This window comes from Phyllostomus hastatus, unplaced genomic scaffold (genome assembly GCF_019186645.2).
Source record: "Phyllostomus hastatus isolate PE091 unplaced genomic scaffold, TTU_PhHast_1.1 phas_contig_40, whole genome shotgun sequence".
Taxonomy (NCBI): domain Eukaryota; kingdom Metazoa; phylum Chordata; class Mammalia; order Chiroptera; family Phyllostomidae; genus Phyllostomus; species Phyllostomus hastatus.
In genome coordinates this window covers 42082661-42098368 of record NW_025333872.1, presented here as the reverse complement: position 1 = coordinate 42098368, position 15708 = coordinate 42082661, and the positions used below count along the sequence as shown (strand labels likewise).

The 15708-nt window shown below is 38.0% G+C and overlaps 1 protein-coding gene across 7 annotated transcripts in view; it reads left to right on the top strand.

Annotated features, from left to right (window-relative positions):
* Window positions 1–15708, top strand: part of MDN1 (midasin AAA ATPase 1) — a 139026-nt gene that overhangs the window by 15559 nt on the left and 107759 nt on the right. For all 7 annotated transcript variants that reach the window (XR_006786102.1, XM_045842555.1, XM_045842556.1 and 4 more), the window contains exons 6-12: window positions 2040–2282; window positions 2505–2636; window positions 5718–5821; window positions 7226–7340; window positions 10901–11094; window positions 11767–11848; window positions 15526–15621. Coding sequence is in view for 6 of the 7 variants with exons in the window: in XM_045842555.1 (XP_045698511.1) it covers window positions 2040–2282; window positions 2505–2636; window positions 5718–5821; window positions 7226–7340; window positions 10901–11094; window positions 11767–11848; window positions 15526–15621 (966 nt within the window). In the remaining variant the exon portion in view is untranslated. The remainder of the gene's footprint in view (window positions 1–2039; window positions 2283–2504; window positions 2637–5717; window positions 5822–7225; window positions 7341–10900; window positions 11095–11766; window positions 11849–15525; window positions 15622–15708) is intronic.

Here is a 15708-nt window from a genome sequence, read left to right as displayed (position 1 = left end):
GGAATCTGTACAGAGCTCCCCCCTGCCATATGAAATGACCCTTCCAAGAATGTGGCTCCAGACCACACTTTGGAAAGGTTTATAGTTCATAATCTGGCTCCATAATCTGGAACCATTGGGAGCTAGTCACTTTCTGTTTCCCCCAGCAGTCTTTAATCAGTCGGTATTTTGGTCAGACCCAGTTTTTTTCCTTGGAACAAGTCCTGGGTCATTCTTTGAAACTTAGGTTTGTCACTGGGTAGTGCAATTAAAAAAAATTGAAGTACAGTATACATATAAAAAAGCACATGTCTTAAGTATACATTTTAGTGATTATTCATAAACTGAATATATCTGTGTAACCAGCACTAAGGTACCAGCACTTCCAAAGCCCCTGTGATTCACTCCAGTCACCAAGACACCTTCCTCCTCTCTTTAACCACACTCCTAATACAGATTATGTCTGGAGCATTAGAATTTTAATATAGGGTAGGGTCTGGTTGGGATGGACTTGATGCTGGGTAGCAGTGGCAGGGCACTAGGGCAGAGTGTAGAATGGTCCTGTGGCTCGGCCCACCTGCTAAATTCCTAATCAGTCTTCAGAAAGTTGTGAAGAACTTTATCAGCCCTGAATTTTATTTTGTCCTCACATATCTTTAGGTGAGTAGCCATGTTTGGAAAGGTACTATTCCTTAAAAGTTAATAATCATTTTACTTTTCCAAGAGATCATTTTTCCTTATATTAGGTACATTTTCCTTATGTTAGGTACATTATTACTCAAAACAAAAAAGATTTTATTTATTTATTTATAGAGAGAGGGGAAGGGAGGGAGAAAGAGAGGGAGAGAAACATGGATGTGCAAGAGAAACATCAATCGGTTGCCTCTCGGACACCCCCAACTGGGGACCTGGCCTGCAACTCAGATATGTGCTCTGATTGGGAATTGAACCGGCAACCTTTCTGGTCGCAGGTCAGTGCTCAGCCCACTGAGTCATACCAGCCGGGGCAAATTTTTTTAAATTGTGGTAAAATACACATAACATTTATCATCCTGAACATTTTTAAGTGTACATGTTTGTGGTGTTAAGTATATTCACATTGTTGTGCAAACCCCAGAACTTTGCACCTTGCAAAACTGAAACTCGGTACCAATTAAACATACTGGGTACATTATTTTAAATTTTTAGCTTTTTTTATGGAAAATGTTAAACACATTCCAAAATAGAAACAGTGGTATAATGATCCCCATGTATCTACTCATCACTCATCTTCAGTAATTATAAATGTGTGATCAATTATGTTTCATTTATATTTCTGCATACTTACCCTGCACCATCTTATTTTCAAAGCAACTCCCAGATAGTTCCTATCTAAATATTTTAATCTATATATAGAAGAAAAGCACTTAAAAACCCATATTCTTCATTATATCTGACGAAATTTTAATAATTTTATAATATAAAATGTATTCTTAGTGTCCACATTTACCTAATTATCTTAGAAATGTATCGTGTACATTTTTTTGTGAGAAAGAATAACTTTGATTTGTTTCACTTACTTATACAGTCATTGGTTGATTTTTGCACGTGTGTGTCCTCACCAGGAAATGAACCCGCAACCTTGGAGTATTGGGATGATGCTCTAACCAACTGAGCTACCCAGCTAGGACTGTTGTGTGCACTCTTGGTCTTAGATGTGAAATCCTAGAATATGGCAGGAGGAAGGAAAATAAATAAAATAATCCAGTTGTGCTATGTCTCACCCCCTGTGTGTCATCTTTTGGCTTTCTAAACTTTGAGAGACTTTTTCTTAAATTTGTTACTGAATTTTTCCCTTCCTCCTGCCAAGGCAGGGGTTGAGGAAGAAAGAAAAGAAAAATATCAGATCCTTACTTTGGATAACATACTTATTGTTATTATCTTTCTGGTACTACTAATTTATTGGCAGAGGTTTATGTAAAGGTCAGTGGGAGCATAGTTGTATAAATTTAATTAACCTGTGCCTTTTGGATAAAGGACACATTCTTGACATGCCTTTTATTTCTCACTTGCCTCCTTAGGCTAGTACTAGGAATTCTTCTCGTGAACAGGAGCTGGCCTTTAGGTCTTATGTGCTGGTTGAGTCAGTCTGCAAAAATCTTCAGAACCTGGCTATGGCTGTGGCTTCTCAGAATGCTGTGTTGTTGGAAGGACCCATAGGATGTGGCAAAACTTCCTTAGTTGAACATTTAGCTGCAATGACAGGTAGAAAGAAGCCACCTCAGCTTCTCAAAGTCCAGCTTGGAGATCAGACCGACAGTAAGGTAATTGGAATTAGCATGCTTGTAAATATTTGCGTTAAAATACTGTTTCTGCTAAGGGTTTATGAGAATAGTTACTGGTCTTTCATAACTGATGGAACCAAGCCCTAAAAACCTCAAGAGCTTGCTTATATCCCTGTAGAAGTTTAATGGATTTAATCAAATGATATAGCAGTGGCATCTCAGGTGTTTGATTTGAGTAGCTACTTTATCCTCTTTCTGCAGATGCTGTTGGGAATGTATCGCTGCACAGATGTCCCAGGAGAGTTTGTGTGGCAGCCTGGCACCCTGACACAGGCAGCCACAAAGGGACACTGGATCCTCCTGGAGGATATTGACTATGCCCCCTTAGATGTGGTATGTGGTTTCACTAATTAATCACTAATTTTCCTGTCTTTGAAGAGCATTTTGTTAGTAGTGATTCTAGGGAATGATTTAAACATAGGTGTTTGATTAGAGATACATTGTAAGAAAATCATTCATGATTGACTACCTAATCTGGCTTGAGCTCTTGAATTACTTGGCTGATTTCTTATTTGATAGAAAATTGATACAGTTTTGCTTGTACTGTTTCATTTAGTAGAATATGTGACCCATTTCACAAAAGGTGAGCTAAGAACATTCTTTGATGAGTAAAATTCAAGGCCTACCTTAACTGAAGATGTCTGTCTTGGTCTTCTTTTGGCAGTGTCTGGTAAACATCAGAAAATTCCTGTACTTTGAGTTCCATTTTGTGCAGACAGTTCTCCTTCTGTCAGTAACATTTGTTTTCAGAAGGTGTGTTGTTCAGTTGATTTAAACGTAATTATCATTATAGTGAAGATGTGTTTACTTAGAAAACATACCCGGATTCCTTGATTATTATTTAGTTGTTTCCAGAACTTCTCAGCTAATTTAAAAAAATATTTTATTTATTTATTTTTAGAGAGAGAGGAAAGAAGGGAGAAAGGGTGGGAAACACTGATCAGTTGCCTCTTACCTGCTCCCAACTGGGGACCCGGCCCACAACCCAGGCATGTGCCCTAACTGGGAATTGAACTGGTGACCCTTTGGTCTGCAGGCCGGTGCTCAGGGCACTGAGCCACACCAGCCAGAGCCAGATTTAATTTATTTATTTTTGGAGAGGGGGGGAAAAAGAGGGAGAAAAACATCGATGTATGAGAGAAACATCTATTGGTTGCCTCTGACACACCCTCAACTGGACACCTGGCCTGCAACTCAGACATGTGTCTCGACTGGGAATCAAAATGGTGACCTTTTGGTTTGCAGAAAGACACCCAAGCCACTGAGCCACACCAGTCAGGGCTCAGCTAATACTGGATTGGCCAAAAAGTCCGTATGGTTTTTCTATAAAATAAAAGACATGCTTTTCATTTTCACCAGTAACTATTGATTTGGATATTTTGAGTACGTCACCTATCTCCCATGTTGTTATAGTGTTGATTGTTCTCAATTAATGTCTCGATTTGATTGCTATCAACTTCATCTGGTCCACCCAACCAACTTAGGAGCATTGTCCAGAGAGAAATCTGCAGCGTGAAACTTCACAAACCACTTTTGATACTTTTTAAAAAAAGATTTTTATTTATTTATTTTTAGAGAAAGGGAAAGGGAGGGAGAAGAGGGAGAGAAACATCAATGTGTGGTTGCCTCTTGCACTCCCCCAGTAGGGGACTTGGCCTGCAACTGAGGCATGTGCCCTGACTGGGAATCAAACTGGCGACCCTTTGGTTTGCAGGCCGGTACTCAATCCGCTGAGCAACACCAGGCAGGGCCACTTTTGACACATTTGATCTATCACAGCACCTTTTCCATACACTACACAAATCTTTTTATGTGTTTCAGTTGCCTTTTTTATCATTCTTGAAATAATAAAGCATAAATGCTGAAAATATTACTTATTTCCTTCCATCTTCAATATTAAAATGGCTACACAAAAATTCACCAGTTTTGATAAGTTTTTTAAAAAATGCATGCTGATATGACAGCTGTCACAATACAACCTAACAAAACTGTTTCGAGTGAAGTTAAAGACAAGAGCTATTAGAACCATCTTTCAGTGGGGAAAATAACTTTTTGGCTAACCCAGTATTTTAAGGCAACTTTTACAGTTCTCCTTCAGGTTGATTTTTTAATTAATCAATTAATTAATTTTTTAGTTTTAAATTATGGTGTTATCTTGCAGTTGCCCCTATGTTATTTTGGGGTTTCCTTTCAGCTCCTAGCCATGAATGAAATAGTGAAAATTATGTCTGATGTTTTTGAACACTCGTTTCTTGGCTTCTTTACTTTTGTTTCTTTTCAAACTTCCCCTGTAAACTCAGATTCCTTTAGATGCATATGTGTAGTCCACACTTTTCTTGCAATATCTCTAGTTGGATGTTCCTAAGCTGGTGCAAGTTCAAGTTGTCCAAAATGGAATTTGTCTGCTGTTCCTCAAAACAGCCTTTTCTGTCCCACGGTTACGAAGCCAGAAGTTTGATGCCTCTCTCTTCTAGTCTCATTCAGTCTTACATTGCTTAGACTTTTTCCTCATCTCTCTAGTCTCTTTTCTCCTGTCCTACTGCCTTAGCACAGGGCTTCTTTTTTTCCTTTTCTTCCTTTCTTCCTTTTGTTCCTCTTAACCTCTCTTACCTGACTAGTGTTCTGTTTCACGTCTTTTGCTCCAGGTTATTTCCTTTTAGTTTGTCTTCTATAGTATTACATAGTTGGTTTTCTAAAATTAAAAAAAAATATGTAATGTTTTCTGACAGGCTAAAATCCTCTCTATAATTCATGAAAAAACTCAAATTCCTTAACACAGGAGGCCTTTTTTCATCTATCTAGAAGCCTTGTATTTTTCTGCTATTTCATATGCACATTCTGCCCTAACCACAACAGAGTCCTCTCATGCCACACTCTTAGATATATATTTTTTTATCCATTTGAATATTTTGCCTGGAGTATGTGTGCATTTCACTCCCACCAAACCTGGCTAATTCCTGCTTATACTTTAAGATGGAGTCAATGTCATTTCCTCTGGGACGGCTTCATTGCCCTGCTTCTTAAACATGCCGTGCTGATTTACAGCCACTCTCTGTCTTCACCATCGCTTTGTACGTCCCTGGAGTCACACTGGTCCTGCTGTTTGGTGCTTTGCATGACTATCTCCCATTAGATGCTAGGGTGTAAAGCCTCAGTCATGTCTGGATTTTTAGTGTCTTGCTTGGTTCTGGTCCATAGCAGGCACTCAATGAGCGTTGAATGAATAAATTGTTCTGCTGGAGTGTAGGTGACCCACCCTTGCCCATCTGCCTTTTGATCCCAGTTGATGCTATGAGAACTGGGGTTTCTTTCAAGAATGTTCATTGTTTGGAGAGGGGGTGTTTTTTGTTTGTTTTTTTGTTTTGTTTTATTACTTTGTCTTAATAGCTTTATCAGTGGGGTTTTGTGATTTAGGTTTCTGTACTGATCCCTCTCTTGGAGAATGGAGAGCTCTTGATTCCTGGCCGAGGTGACTGTCTAAAAGTGGCTCCTGGATTTCAGTTCTTTGCAACCAGGAGGTATGTTGCATTAACCTTTCTGTTCCCACTGTGGAGCCTCTGCCTCATAAGTCTACACACTAGAGTGCTGGATCCAAAAGTCCTGGAATAGAGTTCTCTGGGCTGATTTTAGGCAAGGTTAGTTGGAACTGATGACAGATCCAACCTTCTTGTTCCCAACTACATTTAATGGAGATAATTAATTTAGAAAATAAGGGGTTTGCCCCCACTTATTTATAAATAAATAGCCAGTTAAAATTTTTTTATCTTCTTTTCATGTTTTCAAAAATTATCAGAGGTGAGACTATTGCAGATAGCCCTGGATTTGAGTCCTGCTGCTACTACTTTGTACCTGTGTGTGTACCTTGTTTGTCTGATTGCAGTACCTACTTTACAACTTAATGTAAATTGTAAAGTTGAAGCGAAATGACTTGCATTAAAGACCTGCCACATAGTAAGTGCCCAACTAGTGGCTAGCCAGGATGATGGTGATAATGACATACAGATTTCAATTGAATATAAGCATCAACAAGAGACTGAAACCTAAGCAAACTTAGTATATGTTCCTGATTGCAGTTTATAATAACACGAAGGCAGTTGGTTTACTTCCTGCTGCTAGTCTATACCTTTACAGCTTCTTCAAGCTGTTTAAATTCCCAGGAGTGAAACTAATGATTATATTAGTGTTTATTATACCTCAGTGGATATTCATTCCTACGTGGGATGTGGTCCTGTTAATTTTAATAGAGCCTGATTTTATTTACAGAGGTAGTGAAGCTCTTTTTTGCTAGGTACATTTCCCAGAAAGTCCTGGAACAGCATAGCAAGATGTTAGACAAACTTGAATTCAGTTCTCAGCTCTGCCACTTGTGTTCGTGGTTGAGTGAGCCAAGGACATTGTTTTCTTCCTTACACATTAGAAGAAAAGAAGAGCACGGTCCCCTTGGGGCAGTTGTGAGGGTTAAATCAAATGGCTTTGGTGTAAGTTTGTGGCTTGCCTAGAGTATATGTTTCATGAGTATTCCCTCAGAAATTTTTAATGATTTTGGGTATGTCACTTTTGGGAATAAGCAGTGGACTTTAATGCTGTAGGCCTTTCTCTTTCCTGAAATTAGGTCCTAAGGAAGAGAAGCATGTAATTGAGATCTGAACAGCTAATAGATTGTTTGCAGTGACTTGACAATTACTTGATTAAAGGTCTTTCACACCCCCTTAGGAAAGATTCAAACTTAAGTTCGTTGACAGCCTTTCATTTGTTTTCTGCCCTGGAAGCTGAACATAGTGGCATCGGTACCAGAAGGGATGTGAGTTCTATTACATGTGAGACAATGTCTAGCAAGAGATAACAAGGGCTGTAATTCATGATTAAAATTGGGAGTTTTGTGTGACTTTTTTTTTTTTTTTTTTTTAAATTTTAAAACACAGACTCTTGAGCTGTGGAGGAAATTGGTATCGACCACTAAATAGTCATGCTACTCTGCTAGACAAATACTGGACCAAAATTCACCTGGATAACATGGATAAGACAGAACTGAGTGAGGTATGTGGTTATTAGAAAATACTGATGCTTTTGTATTTTGCTCTTCATTGTTAAAAGTTCCATACTTAAATATAGAGGAAGTAATGTAATGAATCCCCCAAATATTCATTAACCTAATGTTTTAAGAGTTAATATGGTAACACTTTACTGTGTTAACTTCATCTAGTATTTTTTATTTGGTAATATATTTAAAAGCAAACCCCATAACATCTTATCTCCAAATACTTTCATGCATCTCTAAAAATTTATGGGTATTTTCATATATTATTACAATAACATTACTATGCCCAATGAAAACAGTAATTCCTTGCTACCATTTAATTCTGAGACCATATTTGTTGCCCCAATTGTCCCCAAAGGATCTTTCTACTAAGTTGATTTGTAACGTAATTATCCTTTACACTTAACACTTCAATGCACATTTTGACCTGGATATTAATGAAAATCTAGATGAATTATTTTATGGATTTTATACATTGATTCACTTTGTAGTATCAGTGGTTATCATCGATTGTTAAGCAGTACTTCATCTTATTCTGCTAACCCCTCACCTCCCTTTGTATCTACCTCTTCCCTTGGAAAGCTTCCCATTCTCCAGTGCTTCATCTTGGAGAGTGGCAAATAAAGCATTGTCAGTGATTATTTAGGCATTGGAGGAAGGGTGCTTTGCTCTTTCTTAGTGTAAGTTTTTAGATAATAAGCGACACAAGACAATCTTTCCAAATACTTTGTCTAGCATTTTAGGTGTTTATTAGCAGGGTTTTCAGGGTATCTAGTTCACAAAAAAACTAGAAAAAGCTTGCTCATGTAATCTCTAAGAAGCCCTGCCTGCCAGTGTGATTTTATAATTCTATAGCCTATTTTGCACTTGAGAGTTTCTCACTTCACTCTAGTTTCCAGCTGTGTATTTCTGTGTCTGATAGGTCCTTATTTGCTGCCCTGACTATAAGCTCCTCCAGTAACTTTGTGTCACCACCATGCACTCAAGTGCCGGGCTTTGTAAACGTTTGTTATATGGCTCTACCGTAATGCAGCTCTTTCTTTTGCAATTATAGATGCTTAAATGTTTAATATTCAGATTTAAATTCCAGTCTGTTCTTTAAAGGAGAGGACTAAAGTTCATATGTAGGTGTGATTTATTAAAGATTAAGAGGATGAGAACATTTGACAGCTACTCTTTAGTTTTTGTATTTTGTACTTTAAGTTCAAGACAGAACTTAACTTTTTGTTCCCGTCATGCAAAGCAGTGAGTCATTCTGCTCACAGGAAGAGCAACAGGGGCATTCATCCATTCACTTAAATGATGCGCGTCATGTATAGCTAGTTGACTGTGAGAAGCTCACTTGTTATTTTTAAGCTTCTGGACTTGGTAATAAATCTTCATAACCCTCTCCTGAATAAATGACTGGTGGTAAAAAAAAAAAGCCCCAAAAACCCTTGTGTGTATTACTGAGAAAATAAAATAATCTCCTATGCTCACCTCATAGGGCAATGAGGATCTGCATTTCTGTTATTAACCCCAGTCATCCTATGGTTAGAAAGATTATTTTTTTTCTTGCTGAAATACCAAATTATACTTTAAAAAACGTAGTGCTAGTCTCATACCAAGTGCATACCAGGAACTCACCCATGGCAGTTTCTCAAGCCTTGTCTCCTTTGTGCCCAGGTACCTTAATTGCTGGTACCTTACATGACCTGCTTTGCCTGCTGGCGGTGCCCACTCACAGCCACTGGTGACCTCTTCCAGGTGCATCTTCTCCATGAGACCTCCCTGGTCTCCCAAGCAGGGCTAACCTTTGGGCTGCAGGCTTGATTTGCTTGCATATTTGCTTATGCCAGAAGGAGTCACTTAAGGGCAGACTCCATTCCTTATTTATTTTGTTTCCCTTTCTCTGGAACAGTGCCTCATATAAAGTAAGTACTTAATAAATGTTCATCAAAGGAATGAATCTCCAAAATGCATATCATTTGATAACAGAGCCATATCATGTCAGATTAGTTTATTAAATGATATGTTAAAATTTTATGGTAATAACAAAAGACATTTTTTGGCTAAGGTGTAGACAATGATTGGTAACTGAGGTTTTACTAAAGTGTTTAACTTCACAAAGTTTTTTTATTCAAGTAAAAATAGCTTTTCTTACCTTCATCATAAATATGCATACTTATATAATGAAATCACTACTCAGCAGTAAAAAGAAATGAACTACTGATACATGCAGTAATGCCTGGATGAGTCTCAAAAACACGCTAAGGAACCTGAACCACTCACCACATCCTGTATGATTTCATAAAAATGACAGACTTAAAAACAAAACCATAGGGACCAGAGGCAAGGGTTGGGGGAAGGGATTGATTATAAAAGGAGCACCAGGGAGCTTTCTATTTCAGGGGTGATAGAAATAGTTTATATTTTGTGGTGACAAGGTCATAAATATATGAACAGTTTTAAATGCAGAATATACATTTTTGTGTGGGTGTTCACCACACAAAAATGTATATTCTGTACTTTAAAAGATCCACATGTGTAACCACTAAATTGTATTTGTTGATTTTATTATGCTTTTCTGTCCTTATTTAATTTTAATCCATCTGAAGTTTGTTTTCAGTAATATTTGTTGTAAAATCCTCCAATAAAACAAGGTATAAAGAAATAAAATCTATGAGATCTACAACTTGAGATGATTTAATATATACCAAATATGTGGATTGTTTAATATACAAATTGGAATCACAATATACTCTTCAAGCTAAATTAAATGCATTGGATGATAATATTTCTAATATGTACATACTTCTCAAGTAGATTTGGTTGAACAGTTTTATATCATAAAAGCTTGGAATCATTATGAGCATTGAGTATTATACTACAAAAAATTCTTGATAGTTATTGTAGTGAATAGGATGGGATCTTCTGCTTTTTCAATTTTATTGTATGCTTTTAAAAGATCAGCTGATTTTTGTCAGTACTTGACACCTACATCTTTTTACTGTGATCTGTTTTAAAAGGTTATTTTTTTTTTCCGGTTGACTACTTCCAATTTGCTTTTGGCTGAAAAATGACACAGTGAATGTTAGTAGAATTGTATTTATAATCAGTAAATAGTACTTTGGATTTCCTAGTGAGTAATTCCTGGGACTTGGATGTATTTGTTGCTGGGAGAGACCTTCCCATCTGGCTTTTGCATCTTTTCATTTTTATTTTTATTTTTAATTTTTTTTTAAATTTTAACCATTGTTCAAATACAGTTTTCTGTCCTTTACTCCCATTCCAGCCCACCCACCCTGGTGTTTGCATCTTAAGCTCTGTTACACAGATGATTAAATTAGCCGGACAACTGAGTTCTGGGTAGGAAAAAATTCAGGGTCTTTGAAGGGGAAAGGAAAGGAGAAGGGGCAGAGGGTAAGGGTGGAAGTTCTTATACTTGGTAAAAATGACAAATTTCATAGAGATACGTGGTTTTTTGGTTGACTATTGTCAGGAGCAGTTTACGTGTGCTTTTAAAAATCACTGTGTCTGCTGCTAAATTTTCTTTGCTTTTTTCCCCTCACTCTGTCAGGTTCTTCAGAGCAGATACCCCAGCCTCTTGGCAGCAACTGACTACTTGCTTGACATTTACCTCCAGCTTACTGGAGAGAAGCATAACCCCAGGAGTGATGGTTCTGTTGGATGTGAACAGGCACCTCGGGAAGTGTCAGAAGCCGGAAGAGAAAACAAAAGACTAAGCCTTGAGGGAAGAGAATTGTCTCTGAGGTACTGGAGTAAACACTTTTTTTAGTTGATGTTTTAAAAACTGCTTCTCTCAAAAGTTCTTACCAGCTAGACTAAATGCTTGCAAGAAAGAGGTCATGTTTGAAATTAAGAGTTCTGGGCAGCTGCATGGTGTCAAATCCCTTTTTCATGTCTATAGTTACTGGTTATGAAGACTTGTAAAGGCAACATTATTTTTGCTTTGAAAAATAACTTTTAAAGGCAAAGTCAGGAATAGTTACTGACAGTTTTTTCACTGGTTATCCTTTTGTGACACTTGTAGTCTTCAATAAGACCCTTGGATTTTCCTGTGTATGGTGGGTTCTGTGCCTTCTCTCTGGTCCCCATTGTGGACTTGCCCTTTGAGAATTGAGAATCAGAAACGAGCAGCTTCCCTCACTTTGCCCTGAGATTAGCACCCCTCCCCTGCTGTGTTGTCTGGTGTGGGTGAGGAGAAATGAGTGAGTGATGAGTCATTTCCTGGTAGGTGCAGGGACTGGGACCACTCACTTATTCTTTTCTCTGACAGTACTTATCTTCTCCTTGCCAGAAAAAGGGAGAGATTTTGTTGCCAGTTGTGCCCAGACTTAAGTGGACCACATAAACTGATGCCTTTGATGTCCTAGCCTATGGTCTTCTATTTCTTGGCTTTTTATCTTTTTTTTTTTTTTTAAGGGATCTACTGAATTGGTGTAATAGGATTGCCCATAGCTTTGATAGCCTGTCTTCATCAGCATCATTAAATATTTTTCAAGAGGTAAGATATAGTCTTCTTGCTTGTTTTTTTTTCCTCTGTCTTCTTTCAGGCTGTTGATTTCCATTGTTGTTTTCTGTCTCTTGACTGCTACCAGAGTAGGTATTGTTTATTATCCTTAGCTAGTTAAAATTGAACTAATTTGTCTTAAAACTAAGCAGGTATAATGTTTTATGGTTTTTGAAACTACTTAATGCAAATAAGAATAGTTTGAGGTAGAATAAAATAGGTACTGAAATTAAAGGTAAAATGAAAAAAAAAATCTCCCAGATAATAATGTTATAAAATATAAAGTATTTCTAGGATGTTTAATACTTATTATTTTTTCTAAAGATTTTATTTATTTTTAGAGAGAGGGGAAGGAAGAGAGGGAGAGAAATATCAAAGTGTGGTTGCCTCTCACATGCCCCCAACTGGGGTCCTGGTCTGCCATAACCCAGCTGTGTGCTGACTGGGAATTGAACTGGCCACCCTTTGGTTCACAGGTCAGCGCTCAATCCATTGAGCCACACCAACCAGGGCATATTTATTCTTGCATATAACTTCTTAGTCTGTATGATAGATTTATATTTCTCTACTTGGCTTCAGTAGGGCCTTTTAATTTTAGTTCAGAGAAATTTATGTGGGGATTGCAAAGTGTAACCTTGTATACTGGGCTTGGGGAAAAGTATGTTGTGTGGGAAGGAAGCCCTATTGAATTATAACTCTGCCGTGTTTAATAAAATCACAGATTTGTTCCCTACTGCTTAAGAATAAAAGTGATACTGCCTGAAGATCTACATGGTCTTAAAACATTGGCCCATTTTGATTGTAAAGTGTTCTGGTTTCTGTCAGTTGGGACTGAGGAGAGAGTATAGTGACCCAGTTTGGTTTGCAGTATCTCTTTGTGTTTGGTACAGTTAACTTTGAGTAGAAAGAGACCTCATGTGGAGTGCATACTTAAGCTCAGCTGAACCCTGACATGTGGTGTGTCAGTCCTTTAATATCATTCTTCTCTGCGGCGCACTCTTCTCATTATTCTGCATTTGTATGTTTCTTACAGATGACCTTGCTTTGTACTTTTAAAAAGAACTGCAGCATTGGTAGGAGTTTTCTAATTTTTAGTTTATTTTAGGATGGCATTGTGTGTGTGTGTAAAACCACTTTATTGATATGTGATTCACTTACCATAAAATTCACTTTTACAGTGTAATACAATGTGTGTGGTTTTTTTTAAGTATATTCATAGAATTATGCTAGTGGTGATGGCTCTCACCAGTGTCTAATTTTAGAGCAGTTACATTACCCCCAAAATAAACCTTGTGCTCATTAGCCATCATCCCCATTTCTCCCTCTCTCTAACCCCTGTCAACCCACTGTCCACCTCCTGTCTGTAGATTTGCTGGTTCTGAACATTTCATATCCATGAAATTGTACAATATGTGGCCTTTTTGTATTTTTTTTAATTTACTATATTCACTCAGTTAATTCATGTTGAATGTAGCATGAGTCAGTACTGTGTACTGTTGAAAATAGGAAAATACAGGAAAGCGAAATGATAAAATGTATTCCCTTATCTGGGGATTCCCCAGTGTTGAGAGTTTGGTATATGTTCCAGATCTTTTTCTTCATGTATAGGCTTAAGAGCTTTTACTGTATCCAAGTCCTCCCTTTAAGGACATTACCATGTGAAGACGTCAGGCCAGTTGTTTTGCAGAATGCCCCACCTTCTGGCTTTATCTGGTTATTTCTTTATTGTTCTAACATCAACTGGGGTTCTGTAATTCAGTCCAATTCTGATACTGACTACCTGGAGTTATGTAGACCCTAATAGGATAGGTTCGAGGGCTCAGTCCTCCACAAGACTGCCCCCACTTCAGACTCCAGCTGCAAGTCTTGTGGTGCATCCACACTTGTGACCTCACTGTAAGTTCAGGGGTTCCCACAACCAACTCAGGTTCATAGTTGACTTACAGAGCTCACTGAAAGCACAGTATGGTACACGTTACAGTTTTACTAGGAAAGGTGTAACTCAGGAACAGTCAGATGGAAGAGATGCATAGGGCAGGATCTTAACAGGTCTCAGGCAGAGGAGTTTCTGTTCCTTTGGAGTCAGGGTATGCCACCTTCCTGGTACATCACTGTGACCACTAACCAGGAAGCTCTCCAAGCTTTGGATGTCCAATATTTTATTGGGGTCTTATGTCATTGGCCCAGTGTGAGCTCAGTCTCCAGTCCCTCTCCCCTCCCCAAAGTTTGGAGGTGTAGCTGAAAGTTTCAACCCTGCAATTGGACCTTTCCTGGCCAGCCCCACCCTTAAGCTATCTAAGGGCCCATTCAGAGTCAGCTTGTTTAGCGTAATAAACTCAGGTATGGTCCAACGAGGCTCTAAGAATAACACTCCTTACTCCTGGTAATTCCAAGGGTTTTGAAGCTTTGTGCCAGGAATTACGGACAAAGACCAGATAAAGTCTCTCTTTTTAAAATGTTTGCATGGAGTTTATTGATAAAATATAATATACTTGGTGGTGGCAGAACCAGATACACTAAGTCCTCTCACTTAATGTCATAGATAGGTTTTTGGAAACTGCAACAACAGATAGCAAAACCAGTTTACCATAGGCTAATTGATAAGATAAGAGTTAAGTTCCTGTGGCGTATTTCTGGTTACAAACTTCCAAATAAAGACCTCAAATACTTCTAATATTAAAAATTGAAATAAATGTGAGCTATACATATGTTTAAGAAAGATTAATAAAAGCAAGAGAATTATTTTCCAGTTCAGGGTCACTGGTGGCTTCTCCCAGCAGCTCAGGGTGCAAGGGGGGACCCAACCCTGGACAGGACACCCTTCCATGACAGGGTGCATTCACATACATGCCCGCATGCAATCAGACTGGGACAGTTGACTAAAATGCACATTTTTGGGATATGGGAAAAAACCACAGTACCCAGAGGAAAACCACACACACATGGGGAGACTGTGCAAAGCACACAGACTGTGACTCCAGCTGGAATTAAAGCTTTTTTTTTCTCATCTCAACATCACAGTGAAATGGTGTTGAACAAAATGATGTTACTTGAGGACCTGCTATATATTCTTTATTTTGCCACATTGATGGTGTCCTTCCCCTTGTCATTTTATCTGTTGTCTTTCCTATAAATAGAAATTTAACAAAATGCTTGAGATATTTAAATTGAACTTTTGGGGGGTAGAATGCATTTTTGGTTGTGATATGTACTTTATATTTCATTACATCAGAAGACACATATCTGGTTGGCTTATCAGTAGTCGCTATGGCTAAGTACTGGGTTAGTAAGGACACTGGGATCACTTCATTGCACAGCAGGAGTTTCCCTTGATAGCTGGAAAGTAATGTTTTGGTGTTACTTCTACTTTCTGAGAGTCAGTTCTTCCATGGACCACACACCTGATGACACTTCTATTTTTTCCTGAATGGAGTTTTTTTTTTTCCTAATTAATCAATATATTATTAGTAGTAAAGCTTTTATACTTGTGTCCTACCTCTGTTATGGCAGTGTCTTTGAGTCTAGGGTTGGTATCTTATTTGTATTGTTAGACTTGCAGAAATCTTCTTACTGAATTTTATGTTTCTCTCTTTTGTAGCAGGGTAGTGACACACTGTTATTAATGAATTATTTTACAAATCATTTGGCGTTTACCTTGGTTATTTTAATAGGCTCTGGACTGTTTCACAGCAATGCTTTCCAAGCATACAAGCAAACTGAAAATGGCAGAAGTCATTGGAAGCAGATTGAACATTTCCAAGAAAAAGGTATGCTATTTTTTTCCCCCTGTTGAAAGCAAGCTGGAATTTTTAGCTTACTTGCTGGTCTCTGGTCCTTACTGTGAACAGCTTTTA